This window comes from Myotis nattereri (genome assembly GCF_964212035.1).
Source record: "Myotis nattereri genome assembly, chromosome: 10".
NCBI lineage: Eukaryota > Metazoa > Chordata > Mammalia > Chiroptera > Vespertilionidae > Myotis > Myotis nattereri.
In genome coordinates, this window is record NC_138085.1 from 61,470,186 (window position 1) to 61,489,420 (window position 19,235).

A 19,235-nucleotide genomic window follows, 5' to 3' on the forward strand; every position below is an offset into this window, starting at 1 on the left:
GCCAACCTTCCCACACACACAGCATGTGTGCTCTGCCCACTGCCAAGATAACACACGACTCTGGCTAAAGGTACATCAGATAATGCCATCTGTGGCCAAGCCCCTTCCCGCCGCGGGGCAGGCCCAGCGAGGGACTCCGGGGCCAGGTGAGGAGCCGGCGGGCCGTCAGCTGCTGGCTCCTCCGCCCAGGCCACTCCGGGAGGTCAGGCACCAGAAAGCCCTCCTGTCTGTGCTGCCTGTTGACCATGAGTGAACTCCCATCCTTGACCCCCGTGGGGTCCTCAGGACTCCAGCTAAGCAAAGGCCCCCGGGGCCCTTCAGAGGAGGTTCCTGCAGCTGCATCAGAGCCTCGGCACAGCCTGGGCGTCTTCCATGCCTCCTACAGTGTCAGGTAAGCGGGCGACGGCCTTCCCACCCCTCTGCTGGCTTCTCACCAATGGGGGGCATGTTTGGAGGCTTTGGCTCCCTCTTTAGTGGATCGAGGTGGAGAGAAGGGAGGGAAGGGCTGCCAGCGAAAAAGGAGGAACAAGGGTGCACGGCCCCTCCTCCTGCCACAGAGGACCTGGCAGCTACGCCGAACACGGCAGCTGTGCCCTGCCTCGTGCCCCTGTGCCCCTTCCCCCTTCCCTTGGGTCCCCCTTGTGTACGATCTGTTTGATGTGGATGGAGAGGGCTTGGGGATTGGGGTGCTTGCAACAGGAGGTGCAATGAAGACTGGTGAGAAAAGGCAGGGTCAACTGAAGGGATAAGCAGCGTCCTGCTTGCCACCTCCCAGCCGGCCAGAGAGCTGGGGCGCGGAGCAGCGGCCGGCAGGTGCTTTCCAGAGGTGACCCTCGCCGCTACTCGCCAGGGTCCGCAGAGGAGGACACTGAGGCTGAAGCAGGCTTAGCGACGTGCCCAGACATAACTGGCATCAGTGCTGGGGGACAAAGTGTGGTCCCTTCTAAGACCCCACTCTGCTTTTCCCTCGTGGGATTTCCTTTAAAGCTACCGCGTCGGGCCCTGGTGGGACATCGCATCTCGTCGGCAGCGGTGGAACAGGCAGATCCTCAAAGATGTCTCCTTGTACGTGGAGAGCGGGCAGATCATGTGCATCTTGGGGAGCTCAGGTAAGCTCCAAACTCTCGCTGAGGATTCAGACAGGCTGCATGGCGTGACTTGAACCCCACAATGAGGAAACAGGTTTAAGTTGTAGCAGCGTTCCTAGTAAGTTTGATATTGGAATGAAATCTAATGACATGTCTGACTGTGAATGCAAGCAACCTGGTACTAATGTGAGATATTTAGAAAGATCCTTGAAAAAGTCCTGCCTAACATGTAGGTTAATTCATATTTCTTTTTTTTTAATTTTTTTAAAAATATATTTTTATTGATTTTAGAGAGGAAGAGAGAGAGAGAGATAGAAATATCAATGATGAGAGAGAATCACTGATCGGCGGCCTCCTGCACGCCCCCTACTGGGGATCGAGCCCACAACCCAGGCATGTGCCCTTGGCCTGAATCGAACCCGGGACCTTTCAGTCCCCAGGCGGACGCTCTATCCACTGAGCCAAACCAGCCAGGGCCATATTTCTTTTTTTTAAATGTATTTTTATTGATCTCAGAGAGGAAGGTAGAGGGAGAGATAGATAGAAACATCAATGATGAGAATTATTGATCGGCTGCCTCCTGCATGCCCCCCTACCCCCACCCCCCAGGGATTGAGCCTGCAACCTGGGCATATGCCCTGACCGTGAATCGAACCATGGCCTCCTGGTTCATAGGTTGATGCTCAACCACTGAGCAACACTAGCTGTGCTAAATTTTCTTTTAATAATTATAACATACTTCTTTAAAAAGAACAAAAGCTGTTGTTTCTATAATAACTTGTCACTTGTTGCCTTCCTTGTGTAGGATAAAAACGGGCGGCATGTAGCACACAGCCAGGAATTGAACCCACCTTCTCAGAGGGGGGTCCCACAGTCCAATATTATGCTCCATGCACATCTCAGCAGGACATGGGTGGGGTTCTGGGTCTGGGGCTCATGGGCTGGTTTCTGATGATCCCTAATCGTGGTTCTACGACAGCGTCCATCTTTTTATGCTGAACATGGATTCACAGTAGATGCGAGTTCCACAGGAGTGGGAGGTCTCTCCCTCTCTTCCTGCTCTATTTTCAACAGCTAGAACAGGGCTGGGCACATAGTAAGTGCTTAAATATTTGTTGAATCAATAAATAAGCAAATGAATCAATGTTATGCATTACTTTTAGTGTTTCATAAAATGACATTATTTCATTGGTGTTTTATCTAAAGCAGCATTATTTATCAAATCTTTACTAGTGAGGCACAAGATGGCTTAGGTGTTCAAAGTCTCACTAAAGAATGGTCAAGTACAAGTTTGCCTAGGGCAGTGGTTGGCAGACTGCGGCTCATGAGCCACATGCGGCTCTTTGGCCCCTTGAGTGTGGCCACGAAGTTTCAATCACACTGTACGTGCATGCCCACACGTGGTATTTTGTGGAAGAGCCACACTCAAGGGGCCACAGTTTGCCGACCAATGGCCTAGGGTCACCCAACACTACAGGGAAAGGTAACTGTATTTCACTCATTATTTGCTATCGATTAGGACGTAGATTCTGTGCTGCATGTTCCCTTGCAGCAGACTAGTTACAAACGATTTCTGTCCTTTTAGACAAGATAACCCCAAAGGTCATGGTTTTATTGCCCCGTATGGCATTAACCTTTTTTGGTTTCTTTTTCCCTTTTTTATTATAATAAAATACACATAACGGAAAATTTCACACCTTAATCATTTTAAGTGCACAGTTCAGTGGGATCAAATATCTAGGGTGTCCCCAAAAAATGTATACACACACTTTGAATAACTATAAAGGCAGAGTTTATTAAAATATATTCAGTTTTGAAAATTGAGCTATCAGCTGTTACAGTGTGTTTACATTTTTGGGGACATCCTGTGTTCACAGTATTGTGCAACATCCGGGAAAAAGCCCTCTGTGTTTGGCACAAGGAAGTCGCCTTGATGACCGACTGTAGGGAGGCCAGTTTTTTGTGTTTTTTTAAATATAAATTTTATTGATTTTTTTACAGAGAGGAAGGGAGAGGGATAGAGAGTTAGAAACATCAATGAGAGAGAAACATCGATCAGCTGCCTCCTGCACACTCCCCAATGGGGAGGTGCCCGCAACCAAGGTACATGCCCTTGACTGGAATGGAACCTGGGACCCTTGAGTCCGCAGGCCGACACTCTATCCACTGAGCCAAACCAGTCAGGGCGGGAGGCCAGTTTTGATGCAGTGATGGGACTGGCATCCCGGCTCCTGGATACTCAAAGCTTCTGTCAGAACTGAGATTGGACCAGAACTGTAAGGCCAGGGAGGCTTCCAGCTAGAGATCCACATACAAGGTCCAATAAGGTGACTGGGGCATTTCAGGGCACATCTTGAATGACAGCCCTATTAAGTCACCTTCATTTCTTTGCAATCACTCTCCCCTCTCCCCACATTGACGTCTACCCAAACAGGTTGGGGTTAATTCTGAGCTTGGTCAGTCCTGGGGTAGAAAAGAGGATGACTCTATGGGAGTGTGACTTTTTTTTTTTTTTAAATATATTTTACTGATTTTTTACAGAGAGAAAGGGAGAGGGATAGAGAGTTAGAAACATCGATCAGCTGCCTCCTACACACCTCCTACTGGAGATGTGCCTGCAACCAAGGTACATGCCCTTGACCGGAATCGAACCTGGGACCCTTCAGTCCGCAGGCCGGCGCTCTATCCACTGAGCCACACCGGCCAGGGTGGGGGTGTGGCTTCTTTATCTTCGTCTCCCCCCAAAGCATCAAGCAGTTTCCTTACAAATATTTGAACAAAAGATCTTCTCTTTAGGGTTGCACAAGCTATCCCACCCAGGCAGCTTGTCCACTCCAGCTCTCCAGCGGGCAGTTCTGAGCAACAGCCGCTGGGTTAGGCCCAAGGCTGTTTACACCCCTCAGAGGCCACGTGGTTTCACGGGAGAACCCAGTGCTTTTCAAACGCTGATATGCCTGGGATTTACCCCCGGAGCTTGTTAAAAAGCAGCATCAGATTCTGGGCTGTGGGCGGGGCCTGCGAGTCTGCCCGGCTAACAAGGACTCAGGCGATGCTGATGTTGCTGGACCCCAAGACACACGTGATGAGCGGGGTTCCAGGCAGTGTCCCCTACTTTTAGGAACCACCTGACGATCCCGGGGGGGGGGGGGTCACAAAAAGAAATTCAGATGTCTTCGGACCAAATGCTTCCAAAAATCCTGGTTTTTCTTTTATTTTGAACGTATATTGTCCTTTTCAGTGGGAACCGGCTTTAAAAGCAGATAAACAGGCAAAGACCAGGATGAGGGGAATGGCTGTGCCTCCTGTCACTCGGGCGACAAGCAGGAAAGGCTCATTGCTGCCGCCAGAGTTGGCCTTAGGAGGCTCAGGAGAGAACAAGTCAGGCTGGACCCTGGCTGGTCCCCAAGGCTCTGGGAAGCTCCTGGATGCCCCGTGGCGGGGCTTCCTCCAGGGCCTTCTCTGCTCGCCCGCAGGCTCCGGGAAAACCACGCTGCTGGACGCTGTGTCCGGGAGGCTGCGGCGCCAGGGGACCTTGCTCGGGGAGGTGTGCGTGAACGGCCAGGCGCTGCGCAGGGACCAGTTCCAGGACTGCTTCTCCTACGTCCTGCAGGTGGGCGCGCCCCGCCCGCCCGGCCCGGGCAGCAACGGGGTCTGGGGCCACACTGATGCCTCCTCTCTCGCAGAGCGACACTCTGCTGAGCAGCCTCACGGTGCGCGAGACGCTGGGCTACACGGCGCTGCTGGCCATCCGCGGGGCCTCCCGGGCCTTCATCCAGAAGAAGGTGGGTGTCCCCTGTCCGCCTGCCCAGCAGCGGGGGCTTGGGGCCAGGGCTTCCCAGGCCGCCCAGCAGGGACACCCAGGGGCTCACCCCCACTGGCTTCACACCCACTCTTCCCTCCATTCCCCCCTCTTCCCTCTCCACAGCCTTTTTTGAGTCTAGACCTGCACTGCCCAGTGTGGCAGCCGCTGGTCCCACGTGGCTTTGTGCACTTGAAATGTGACTGGTCCTAATTGAGGTGTGGGGTGATGTGGCCAGCCCTCACAGCCATGGCATACTCAGCCCCACATTGGGCGCCTTATGTGCCAGCACAGCCAAGGGTGAACCTGGGAGGGGGCAGTTAAGGATTTAGAAAAGACAGACAAGAGAATAAAAGCTGGGTCTAGGTGGGACGCTGTCCTCTCTGGTGGAGAGCTAGCGACAGCACCACGAACTACAAGCCGTGTCTTTATTTTATAGCCAGATTCCAGGAGGCAAAGTAAGGGCGTGGTCAAGATGTTTACAACATTCTCATGTGTTTCGATCCTACTCAATGACATGCACCTGAACTCTATCAAGCCCACATCACTCAGGCACATGGGGCCACGTGTTCAGACCATAGGTGCAAGCTTACAACTACAGCTGTTGGCTATAACTGTGCTGGGAGGGCTGTGCCCTCCCAGCTGGGACTTGCACGTGGCCATGAGAGGACTGTGCCCTCTCATTAGTCCGAGGCTTGAACCTGTCCAAATACTGTAGCCACTCTCCACAGGGTGAGTGTGCCATACACACTGAATTTTAAGAACAGTCTGAAAAAACAGAACGTGCTGGTTTATTTATGCATGTTTAACCTCCCTCTACCGCTTTGTATCTGTTTAGATGTGTTCCTTCTTTTGGGCAAAGCTCCATCTACGCTGTTGGTCCCACCCCTGTGTCCTCCGGAACACTGTTCCATAACTCATTCCCCTTTACTCCAATCTAGTTTTTTTTTTTTTTTTTAATGCAGTGCTCTCTTTTTTCATTAAAGGTGTATGGGAGCAAAGCTCACTACCATATAAATCACTGTTCTCAGTTCATTCTTTCTGCTTTGCCCCGGGCCGCTACAGGGAGGGGGGCTTGGTAAGGGGAGAGCCAGAGCTGGAGATCTTTGGAGGGTCTGTGGAGAGGGGCTACGCTCAGGGAGAAAGGAGAGGGAGGAAAAAACAACCACCTTGTGATTGGAGAGTCAGTAAGGAATCCTTTTAGTTGTGGGGAGCTGAGAATGCAGAGTACGGAGAGGTTTCGGGGAGCTGCAGGGTATAAGGTAAGTAGCCTGAGGAGAACTGGGGGAGAAGACATGTTAAGAAGTGTGGCTGTGGGTTATAAGCTGAGCCCCCTTTTAAGTCCTTACAGAGATTCAAGGAAAGACTGGCATTGCTTTTAATGACTTTCCATAGCTGGATTAGAGTTCTTTGGTGCAAAACCACGCTGAGATTGGACCACAGGGGACCACAGGCCTTATTTGGGTTACATAAGGGAAATCAGGTTTATTTCAGACCAAATGGGATTTTAAAAACCTAATAGAGTTTCGAAAACCAAACATTAAAAGGACAAGCTGTGCTGTGACTGTGCCTCTGGGGGACTTTTCTGTGTGGGTTGGACTGCCGGCAGCGTCCAAATGCAGGCGTCCAGTGACATCTCCGCCGTTTCCTGGGGAATTTCTCGGGAGCAAAGGGAAGCCGTTGTTGTTGCTCTAAAGACTTTTTTAAAGACAATTCATCTTATTTATTTTAATCAGCCGCATGTATTATGTTGTGATTAGAACCAAGTTGGATTTTACTGTGATGGGCGTGCTGCCCCCCTCCCCCCGTGGTGAGTCTGAAAGTGGCCGGAGCGCTCAGGGAAGCGTGTGGCCTCTCCTGCGCCACCCTCTGGCTGAGAGTGGGAACAGCCGCCCCGCAGTGACCAGCCTCCCTGGGCTCTGTCTCCCACAGGTGGAGGCGGTCATGGCCGAGCTGAGTCTGAGCCACGTGGCCGACCAACTGATCGGCAACTACAACTTCGGGGGAATCTCCACTGGCGAGCGGCGGCGGGTCTCCATCGCAGCGCAGCTCCTCCAGGATCCCAGTAAGTGGGACCCCAACTGCCACGAGCTGCTCCCGGGTGTCTTCCATGTCAGGCCCTTTCTTCATATGAGGCCCTTTCTCCACAGTCTCCATTTGCAAAGGGTTTTGCACAGGTTTTTCAAACCAAAGACCCAGTTTTCTTCAAAGTCTTATGTAGTTCCTGATACTCTTTCCTCATCCAAGTACCAAACAGCTCTTGGACTCAGAAGCACTCATTTTTGTTTTGATGTTCAGTTAGGGCAGTGGTTCTCAACCTTCTGGCCCTTTAAATACAGTTCCTCATGTTGTGACCCAACCATAACATTATTTTCGTTGCTGCTTCATAACTGTAATGTTGCTACTGTTATGAATCGTAATGTAAAGATCTGATATGCAGGATGGTCTTAGGCGACCCCTGTGAAAGGGTCGTTTGACCGCCAAAGGGGTCGCGACCCACAGGTTGAGAACCGCTGAGTTAGGGGGTCCTGCCCTGTGCACCCGCACTTCCTCCAGGAGCAGTACCACTGTGTCTGCTGTGTAAGCCATGAGCTTTGGTGTGACTGGAAGTATTTATGAAATGGCAGGAATTAAAGCAGGATGTGGAGGGATACACTTAAAAGTGATAGCGTTGGGGGAAAGGCTATCAAGATGGGTAGCTTGTCACCTGGCCCGCCTGCCTGGTTTGGTCACTTTCCCCATCACCTGGGGAGACTGCGCCTCTACAGAAACCTGGAAGAGGACACAGTGCCTCTGGATACTTTTTCTCCCTGGGGGAGACCACGACTGCTTGCCCTCCTGATGGTGCCAGGTCACTGAAGGCAAAGAAGAGAGATGCTCTTAAGAGCCCTTGCCACTTTTGGGGGTAGAAATAAATGATAGTTAAATCCTCTAAAAAAGCCAGACACGCCCTAGCCGGTTTGGCTCAATGGAGAGAGCGTCTGCCTGCGGACTGAGGAGTCCCGGGTTCAATTCCGGTCAAGGGCATGTACCTCGGTTGCAGGCTCCTCCGGGGCAGGAGGCAACCAATCGATGTGTTTCTCTCACATCGATGTTTCTCTCTGTCTTTCCCTCTCTCTTCCACTCTCCCTAAAATCAATGGAAAAATATCCTTGGGTAAGGACGAACAAACAAACAAACAAAGCCAAACATCCACTTCGAACCTGGTTTTATGGGTTTGAGGTTTTTTGCAGTGCAAAGACCTTATTAGTGTTGAAAAGTGCTAGTCATGAAATGCGGTTATGTTTTTAAGCAGCCTTTTAAAACCACATGGTGCCAGGCTGCCAGCCCTGTCCTCTCAGGGTCCCCCGGATGGGGCCCAATGGTCCATAGAACCATGTGCGAGTGAGGCTTGGTCTGGCTGCTGCCCTGAGGCTTACGCCTGAAGTGTGCTTGGGAGCTGGGAGTTAGGGCCTCCTAGGCCGGGTCCTTTCTCCCGGGCTGGGGCTGAAAGGCAGCTTGCATGCAGGTGCTTCTCACCGTGCACTGATCGGATGGGGTGAAACAGCTGGAACGGTTCACAATGCTGAGTGACTCTGACATCTGCCCCTTCTTTGCCGGCAGCGATCATGCTGTTTGATGAGCCGACGACAGGCCTGGACTGCATGACTGCAAACCAGATCGTCGTCCTCCTCGCAGAGCTGGCCCGCAGGAACCGCATTGTGATCCTCACCATCCACCAGCCCCGCTCCGAGCTCTTCCAGGTGAGGGGGCACGTCTCTTGTTCCTGCTCAACTCGTCCAAGGTGGTGCATGTGTGTGTTGTGCTGAGGAGCATGGGGTAGAGATTAGTTAGTGCTCGCCAACCAGAGCAGCTGGAGCCAGTAGCTCCTGATACGGAAGGGCAAAGGAGGGAAGCTCACTTCCTTCAGCACCTGCTCATTTAATCCACACAACTGTTCCTCGAGGTGCATGTCAGTCTTTCCACCTTACAGAGAGGACTGAGACTTAGAAATGATACAACATTGAGCCACGGTCACACAGTTAGTAAGAAACTGGAATTGGAAGTCCAGTTGTTTGTTTTTCCCACCAAATCACAGTTTTTTTCCAAAAATTTCAATTTATCCTCCAAGGACCCTTTTAGGGATCCATTATTTGCCTTTTATAGATGAGGATCTAAGATTTAAAAAAAATATTTTGTCCAAGGTCACTCACTCACTCAGTGGCTTGACTGAGACTCAAACCCAGGTCCATTGATCAGGTCCAGACGTGATGCTGGGCACAGGCTGGATGCTCAGGGGCACCCAGGCCCAAAAGAACAGGGGGTGCATTTTGCGTGTCTCCCTGGGATGCAGTAAGAATACTGACGCATGGCTGAGGTCATCGAAGGACGGACTGCTTGCAGCTTTTCTCATCAGGGTGTGCTGACTTGATTACACACTAATACCGTCTGTTGTCCAATCAGCTCTTTGACAGAATCGCCATTCTGAGCTTCGGAGAGCTGGTTTTCTGCGGGACGCCGGTGGAAATGCTTGAGTTCTTCAGTGGCTGTGGCTACCCTTGTCCCGAACATTCAAACCCTTTTGATTTCTATAGTAAGTTTTTCAATCACAGTCCCCACCATGAGAAACGACTTTATCATCTCAGATTTCTGCCTGGATGACACCAGCACAGCTGGATTTTATTTTTGCATTTTTTTTTTGGTGTTTTTAATCCTCAAGAAATTAATTTGGCTGGGTCAGTGAACTTGCCATAACCTATCAGAATGAAATGGAGGAATCTCTTTTAAATTGGGGCATGCCTTCTTGGTCAGAGAAAAATGAGCTGAGCTTCTGAATTCTCCCATATAGTCCCCATGGGGTCCTTATGGCCCTGGTGGTAGTTTTAACACATTCTGATTTTAAAGGTGGGCATTAACAATAGGTGTTATTCTGGCGGGATGAAGTATTACAGCTAGTACTCAGTGGTCGGCAAACTCATTAGTCAACAGAGCCAAATATCAACAGTACAATGACTGAAATTTCTTTTGAGAGCAAAATTTTTAAACTTAAACTATATAGGTAGGTACATTGTTATGAACTTAATTAGGGTACTCCCAAGGCTTAGGAAGAGCCACACTCAAGGGGTCAAAGAGCCACATGTGGCTTCTGAGCCGCGGTTTGCCGACCACGGTCCTAGACCAATGATGAAACCTAGATTATTAGCCATTGTGTATATATGTGCATTTAAAAACACATGGGTTATTTCTTTTGGGAAAATATTTTAGTGGATCTGACATCAGTGGATACCCAAAGCAAAGAACGGGAAATGGAAACCTACAGGAGAGTCCAATCGATTGGATCTGCCTACAGAGAATCAGCAATTTATCACAAAACCTTGGAGAATATCGAAAGAACAAAACACCTGAGAACATTACCAATGGTTCCTTTCAAAACCAGAGACTCCCCTGGAACTCTTTCTAAACTGTGTGTTCTTTTGAGGTAAGAGACTCACCCCATTTTAGATGCTTCCATCCACTAACAAAAGAACAGGAATTAAAACGGGGTTGTCTTTCAGGAGAGTGACGAGAAACTTAATGAGAAATAAGCTGGCAGTGGTTATGCGTCTGGTTCAGAATCTGATCATGGGTTTGTTCGTCATTTTCTTCCTTGTACGGGTCCAGAACGATGTGCTCAAAGGTGCTTTCCAGGACCGCGTGGGTCTCCTGTACCAGTTTGTGGGTGCCATGCCATACACAGGCATGCTCAACGCAGTGACTCTGTGTAAGTGCTATGCCCGGGAGCTGTGCCCTGGAGCTGGGGGAGGGCGGAGCTCCTCTCTCCCTGCATATCTCCCATCTCCCGCTGTCACTTTGCAAGACGCCACCATTATCAGAGTATTTCTCTGGGGAAATACCAGATTCTCTCCCTGGGGAAAAGCAACTACTGAGCTACTCACCCTTAGTGTATTCAACCGAGTGCATGTCTGAGGGTCCCTGAGGATCCAGGGAAACATAAAGTATGAGGTACTGATGGGCAAGGTTTGGAAAGGTTATCCCTGGTGTCCTATCTTGGCCATTAGGATGTGCAGTCCAGGGGGCCCAGGTACCTGACCAACTTCGTGCTGTTGCCTTCTTGAAGCCCATTTTAGGGCCTAATTTTCAAAGTCAGTGGGAATTCGGAAGCAATACCTGGTTGCTTGATGCTCTGTGCCAAGGTCCTGCACAAACAGCGGACAAAGTGGCTCGCATCACCCATTTGTGCCCCCTTTGCAATCGTGTTCTTGAATTGGTGACACCCCTTCCCCCACATTAAGGAGAAGGAAATAAATTATGACAAATTTGCAACCGCACTGTAATTCAGATAGAGTGTAGATTTCTAGGGTGGAGTTAATCAAACTCCATGGATGGCAGCTCCCCTCTTTCGCTGACTTGAGAGCCCAGCTGGTCCTCACTGTCCAGCTCCAGCAGACCTCAAGTGCAGCTTGGGCTAGCCCGCCCTCCCTCAGCTGTGTGGTGACCTACTGTTCTGCAACCTGCCTTCCGTGCCCAGTTCCTGTGCTGCGAGCGGTCAGTGACCAGGAGAGCCAGGACGGCCTGTACCAGAAGTGGCAGATGCTGCTGGCCTATGTGCTGCACGTCCTCCCCTTCAGCGTCATTGCCACCGTGATCTTCAGCAGCGTGAGCTACTGGTAAGGGGTGTGCGCCGACCTCCTGTGGGCCCAGCCAGCCAGTGGGATCCGGAGAAGGGGAGCTCCAGGGTAGAGAACCCTGAGTTTCTCTGTACTTTCCCATCGGCACTGCTGTTTAGTAGGAATATTAACGTGCTTGATGACAGGTGGAGCCCCAGATCCCACTGCAGCAAGTGTGGACGACACAGTGTAAAACCTTCCCGAAATCTGTAAATTGCCATATACCACAACACAACTGGCCCTAAAGTGTTTCAAATAATGGGGTATGGACATAAGCAAATCTTCAAATAAGTTTAATTCAAGAGAGTTTAAGATTAGTTTTACAAGGAAGTTCGACCTCGAGACCAGTTCTAGCGCTCGCTATGACGTGCGCTGACTACCAGGGGGCAGCACGGAATGAAGGAAGGCCCTGGCTGGCGGCTGGCAGCCAGGAAAGGGAGGCCCTAGCAGGCAGCCGGAAGGCCCTGATTGGCCCTGATTGCCAGCCAGGCCTAGGGACTCTACCCGTGCATGAATTTCATGCACCGGGCCTCTAGTATAATAATAATAATAATAATAATAATAATAATAATAATAATTAATAATAATAATAATAGCTAACATATTGAGCACTTGCTTTATGACAGGCGCCGAGAGCTTTAAATATATTATTTCATGTATTCCTTGCAACCATTCTACAAAGGTGATGTAATCATCCTTGTTCGTAGGCAAGGAAACTGAGTCACAGTGGCCTTCCCCATCTCACGTCCGTCATCCCAAGTTAATTACAGATGAGACCACGCGTCTCCTTGGTTGGGTGGGGGGAGGGGCTCGTGGAGGTTTTATGGAGGAGAATTTGGGAGGCAGCAGCATTTCAACAGATGGAATCAGGAACAAGGGCCTAACGGGAAGGAGTGGCAGGGGCGTAGGTTCAGAAGCAAAAACACAGAAGAAATTTCAGTTGCACTGTGGGGAATGAAGGGTTGGGAGAAGTCTTGGAAAATCTGACCGCTGGCCTCACAGCCCAGTAGGGGAGGTGCTGAATGCCAGGCTAAGGGGCTGCAGTGGATTTGATAATGGACGTGGGAGAGGTTGGGTGAGCCCTAGCATTAGGGTAGTAGGCTAGCTTGGGTAGGAAGGACGCTAGCAAGGCAGAACGTGGTTATTTGTGGAGAAGCCAGGAGAGTCCAGTACCCCTACTCATTGTAGTTGGCTGTGACTCTTCCTCTGAGAGCTGAAGGAGCCGTGAAAGGGAAGAGGCTCGCATTGAGCTGGAGCCAACAGAGACAACTGGCGGTAATAAATGGTCTCAAATGTTTGCTCTGTTCCCAAAAGGCCTTTCAAAGGGGAGTTTGATTTGCCCTGCAAACTCTTCTCTACCACTAACCACCACGAACTCGTTCATAGAAGGCAAGCATGGTATTTTTCTTAAATGATAACCCTTGGAGAGAAACTAAAGACCTTGTGTGTTTTTAGGACTCTGGGCTTGTACCCCGAGGTTGCCAGATTTGGATATTTCTCTGCTGCTCTCCTGGCCCCCCACTTAATTGGCGAATTTCTAACTCTCGTGCTACTTGGAATGGTCCAAGACCCAAATGTGGTCAACAGTATAGTGGCTCTGCTCTGCATTGCTGGGGTGCTGGTGGGATCCGGACTCGTAAGGTAAAAGGATTTAGATCGTATGACTTGTTGTTAATGATCACCTGATAGTGATCGATTATTAAGACATTCCAGAGAAGAGCTATGTGACACTAGTTAAACGTATCACCTTATAGTCTAGGGTATGTATAGTGCTTGCTAATCATTATTGCGTAGACCTTAAACTGTTCAGTATTTGTTCAATAAGATGTCTTCACACTGAGAATCAGGAACTGCCAATTCAGGCACATTATCAATATGATTCACATATAATAAGCCATTATAATAACAGGAAGAAAAACCCACAGCCTATGTTACAAGCTAAATAGTGTGCATTTAGTTCATTTCTGCTTCTGCATTGGTGAGTCTCTATTCCAGTTCTCAGCCCTCACTTTCTTTTAGGAAGTAAGAAGAGGCAGGTAAGAAAAGATCCTGCCGAAACCGGTTTGGCTCAGTGGATAGAGCGTCGGCCTGCGGACTAAAGGGTCCCAGGTTCGATTCCGGTCAGGGGCATGTACCTTGGCTGCGGGCACATCCCCAGTAGGAGATGTGCAGGAGGCAGCTGATCGATGTTTCTCTCTCATCGATGTTTCTAACTCTCTATCTCTCTCCCTTCCTCTCTGTAAAAAATCAATAAAATATATTTTTTAAAAAAAAAAAAAGAAAAAAAAAGAGAAAAGATCCTATGGGATCACAGACTGCAAGAAAGCATCAGAACTAGGACACACAACAAAAGTTAACAGTAATTAGCTCTGGGTGACATTTTTATTTCTTTCCTATATTTTGTGAATTTTCCATACCAGACAGGCATCATTTTATAACCAAGAAAAAATAAATAAAAGAAAGAAAGAAAAGTAGCATATACAATATAAATGAAATATTTTTATATTAAAAAGATATAAATAGAATAATATAAAAATAGTCTAAATAAAAAATAAATACATGCAAAAGTAGTAGCAGGAATAATGGAAAAGCTTAGAAGGTTAAAAATGATCCCAGGCAAGTGACATGAGTGGATCTAGTAAGTAAATACGGGTCTCTGAGGAAATACGAAGACGCTGCTTTTTGACTTAAAAAGCAAATAAACAAAAAAGCTGCATTGTTTTTGTATGTTTAATTATTTAACTCTCAGAGCAATCCACGGTCAGGGAGAAAACTAACCTCAGACCTAGCTCAGCTCCTTACACCTCTGAGGCTCCCTGAGAGCGGGCTGGCCCTGGAGTCAGAGACTTCCTCCACCACTTCGCTGCCAATGGCCACGGGCAAGTCACTTTGCTCATTTATAAAGTGGATCATGAGAAGCAAATGACAATCAATATGAAAACACTCCACAAACGGTAGTGAGTTGTACAAAGGTGAGGTATTATAAAGCGAAATGAGCTGGGGATTGACCAGTCACGGAGGTTTTTGTTGAATAACAATGCTGTTGCCTTGTATTTGTCTATGGTGCTTAGGTTGATCCCTAGCATCTCTGAAAAATGCACAGATCCAGTCACCCCAAGGGCACAGAATCAAGCCAGCAAAGTATAGACCCAACCTTGGACAGCATCTCCTGTTTCATATTTCCGTCATTGCGGGTTCCAATCAATCTGGCAGTATTTCACGTATTTGGTTTGTAGGAAAAGGGAATTAATTGTTCTCAAAAGAGAGGCAGTGGCCAACATTAACAAATGCTCTTAGGTTCTTGGCAAAATCTCAGCATCCCAACACTTCACCTGGGTCCCACTCCCATCTTGAAATTCTCTCTGCTCTTGAAAACCACATCAACCTCCTAGTCCTTCTGTTTATATTTTTCCCTCAAGTCACCATCTTTCCTGGCTGAGTGCCTGCAACATTTGAGCTTTTGGCTGCCTTCTCCTTTAAACACAATTGGAAATACCTTCACTGTTGTTCTCGCTTACAAAATCATGCACGTTCTCAGGGGCGGGGGATGCACACCATACCGAAATATTGTAAGGAAAATAGTAAAAGTCACCTAAAGTATCACAATCCAGAGTTAATTTTTGTTGTGTATCTTGCTAGACATTTATGTAATTTTTAATAAAAATGAGATCATACATACTATTGTGAAGGGATAAAGTATGCATGCTTTTTCCCCATTTAACAATATAATGTGGACAGTGCCGTATCAATAAATTTAGATCTGTGGTTCCTCTCTCTTGAAAGTACTCCAGAGCTTCTATGCCAGCCTGGTTCTCTTCCTATGCCCTTCACTATCCCATTGGTCTCCTTTGCCACCTACACGAAGCCCGCCTGCCCATTATTCCCTTGCCTAGATGAGCTCTCCCTTTGTTTTCTCTCTGAGACTTGTGGTGCAGTCTTCTTTTAATAGATTGTCAACCCTTGAGGGCAGCATCTGTGTCTCATTCACCATCATAGTTCTTCTCAGTGAACAGCCCAGTTAGGTTTGCAAAATATATTTGAATTGTGTGAACAAATGGATGACTACTCTCCTTGCTTGCTCTCTCCATCTTTTCACCTTATATGGTCGTTTAGTTCTTCCCACACTAGCACCCTCAAATATGTTTAACCACAGAAACTCTCCTCTAATGTGATACGCACTAGGTATGTTTTTCCTTTTATATTTGTATCAGTGGTGCTGATATAAACACCAAAAATATTAAACACGAATCCATCATCAGGGGGTTGATTGTTAAATGAAGGTTTCTACTATAATCAACCACCAAGCTGTGATTGACAGGTTAGAATGCTACGCCTACTGACTCGGAAGGCTGTCTGAGACATGTGTTTGGTTGAAACACAGCAGGTTAGGAAAGGGCATGATTCCTTTTATGTAAAGAGTTTGATTCCATTTATGTAAAATCTTATAAATGCACATACACACATCACATGTATCACCAAAATGTGAACAGTAGTTATTTCTGGGCAGTGGTATTTCTTTATACTTCTCAGTATTGTCTGCCATTTTGATAGTAAGCATCATTTTTATAATGAGAGATGAAAAACTGTATTTGTGTTGGCAAACATAAAATAAGGGTTGCCTGTCTTTCATTTGGTCAGACTATTCCCAGAGCCTACTGAATTTCATCTCTCTCTCTTTTTTCTTAAGGAACATAGAAGAAATGCCCATTCCTTTTAAAATCTTCACTTATTTTACATTCCAAAAATACTGCTCTGAGATTCTTGTAGTCAATGAATTCTATGGACGGAATTTCACTTGTGGTAAGTATTTTATTTTGGAATATTATTTGTACATGTCACTCTGAGGAAGCAATTTCTGGAGGGAAATGCACTTTTAAAATAAAAGATATGTTTTGTAATAATAGACTTAAAACTTTGTTTTGAAATAAAAGCTTGGTAACATTTTCTTTGGTTTTTAAAAAGAAATAAGCAGTGGTCAAGTTAGACACCTGTCAAAGGTCAATAGTTTAAGCATGTGTAACTCAGTTGGTTAGAGCATTGTCCCGATAAACCAAGGTTTTGGGTTTGATCCTTGGTCAGGGTACACATAAGAATCAACCAAAGAATGAATGAATAAGTTCAACAAATTGATGTTCTCTCTCTCTCTCACTCTCTCTCTCTCTCTCTCTCTCTCTCTCTCTCTCTCTCTCTCTCTCTCTCTCTGATAGATGATAGATAATGACAGACCTGATGCACTGAAGTAAACTCTAGCATATTCTGATGGAATCAGTTTCTACGAGCTGGTTGAAGCTGGGTGCAGTGGCTTCTTATTCCCCAAATGTCCATAGTATAGAGCCGAGTAAAGCCATTTTTGGCAAAAGGCCGTCCCCCACCCCATGAGAGGGCAGTGGGAGCCTAACAAGGTCCTCCTGGCCATTGGAAATCCAGGCCATTCTCTGAAGGCAACTAAAGGACAGGGCAGAATGTAATAGTTGTTTTACATATCTTTAGGTGATAACAGCAGTAATCTTTGGATATTCAATGCTAAGTGATCCTAAGTGATCATGATTTTTACCAGTGCTATGGGAATGAATATATACCCCAAATGGAAACAAATCAATTTCCAACTTCAAATGGAGCCAAGGCCCAGAACACTCATTATTGCTTCATCTAATAATGATTCCAGGGCTGTGTCAAATGTCTGTGTCTCTCATGAAGAAGGGCACTTAGCAGGGTGCTAAGCACTTAGTGGGCATTTGGTAAATCCTTGCTTACGAAATTACTTTTTTAAAAAGAAAATATTTATTGATTTCAGGGAGGAAGGGAGAAGGATAGATAGATAGAAACATCACTGATGAGAGAGAATCATTGATTGGCTGCCTCCTGCACACCCCCTACTGGGGACTGAGCCTGCAACCCAGGCATGTGCCCTTGGCCGAAATCGAACCTGGGACCCTTCAGTACGCAGGCTGATGCTCTATCCACTGAGCCAAGCCGGCTAGGGCACAAAATTACTTCTTAATCACTAAGTATTTACCAAATGCCCATATCTCACAATGTCGATCTTTTCCCTGGCAGGCAGCTCAAATGGTTCTGTGACAGCTAATCCAATGTGTGCCTTCAATCAAGGACTCCAATTCATTGAGAGAATCAGCCCGGGTGCAACATCCCGATTCACAGCAGACTTCCTGATCCTGTATGCGTTTATTCCAGCTCTTGTCCTCCTGGGAACAGTTGTGTTTAAAGTGCGGGATCATCTCATTAGCAGATAGTAAAGCACATTGCTGTGAGAATGGAACTGAAGCTCCTAGAGGTGCCTGGCTGCGTTGAATGTCTGAAATAAGAATGCCTCCTGTTTCTGTCTTGACAGTACACCTAAGTCTTTTAAACCATTAAGACTCCTTTTGTGCCCTTGGATCCATGAGGCCTTGAATGCTATTCCAAGTTGTAGGGACATGTGGTATTTAGAAATTGTGACTAAGCCAGTCCAAAATGTAGATAATACTTCATAAAGTTATGGAGACTGTACTATTTGTTTTCTTTGCTTTAGAGAGAAAAATAGGTCGGTTAAAAAATTATGCTTACGTTTGCTAAAGGATTCAGTAAAAAGAATCCTGAATAGTTAGCAGAAAAGGGAGTGGTTAAAGCAAAGCATCATGAAGAATTGGGTAAGAATGCTTTCATTGTTATTTAAAAACTCATAGTTATGTGCACATGTCCACATGAGGGTTCTGAGTTACCTGATGACATCGAGAGGATGGTGGACAGATGCTGGATGATGAAGACCACTGGTCCAGAGTACTCAGTGGTTTTTATGGAGGGTTACAATAAAAAACTGCAGGAATGGCTGAACTGAGAACACAGCACATCAGGCACACCTCTTGTAATGTTTTTAAAGATTAGCTGGCTATTTTTCACTTCCACTTAGTTTACTTATAAAATTAAAAGTAAATATTATTAGATAAAGTGTTTGCACTGAGAAATGACATCTTTAAGGTTGGGGAGTAGCTATTATTGAAAGTCCATGTAGACAAAATGCTCAACGGACACAACATTTACACTCAGAAGAATAAGGTTACACACTGGGAGTTCATGTTCTTGAACTGTAAAGAGAAAGAATGCTGATGAATACAAACACCTATATTATATATTTTTAGGGATCGAATGTTGTACATAGATTGTATATAAATGGTATATACGAAATGACTATCTTTCTGATTGATCTTCAAGAAATTCATGTATCAGTCTGAAATAAGACCGTCTCAATGTTACCATGGTAACTCTGAGTGAGAATATCTTAGCACAAGAACTTGTTCAGTTACTATGACCCAACTTGTAAAGAATGATAAATTATAGCATTTGAAATGTCTCACATTATAGTAGGAAAGATCATTTCATTAAGGAAACCACAGTAAAATTCTATTTCTTAGAACAGTATTTAAGGATCTGGAGACATTGGTGAATTACCAGAATCGTACTGTCAATTTTTATAAAAGGTCTCTGACACTGATGATTATGGTGTAATAGTTACATAATGCCTCACAGATTATATATGTCACATCAATTATAGACAATTCTGCAGATGATAATCTATTAAAGTAGTTCAAAGAGAGTTCCACAGGAACCTCTTTAGAAATCACTGATTTCAACTTACTAAAGATATGGGTGCACAATGTAAGTGGAAACATTTTCTATTCATATGCAGATGAATCTCATTCTAGC

At 46.7% G+C, this 19,235-nt stretch overlaps 1 protein-coding gene and 1 pseudogene across 2 annotated transcripts in view; both read left to right on the forward strand.

Annotated features, from left to right (window-relative positions):
• Positions 1-19,235, forward strand: part of LOC308525747 (ferritin light chain-like) — a 1,112,779-nt pseudogene that overhangs the window by 455,865 nt on the left and 637,679 nt on the right. The window lies entirely within an intron of this gene.
• Positions 246-17,785, forward strand: ABCG5 (ATP binding cassette subfamily G member 5; the record flags this gene model as incomplete). Its single annotated transcript, XM_081101594.1, has 13 exons — positions 246-391; positions 988-1,109; positions 4,562-4,698; positions 4,772-4,870; positions 6,820-6,952; positions 8,491-8,630; positions 9,331-9,460; positions 10,132-10,345; positions 10,422-10,627; positions 11,396-11,534; positions 12,990-13,175; positions 16,222-16,338; positions 17,596-17,785. The coding sequence occupies 13 exons, from the start codon at positions 246-248 to the stop codon at positions 17,783-17,785; spliced, it is 1,959 nt and encodes a 652-aa protein (XP_080957720.1).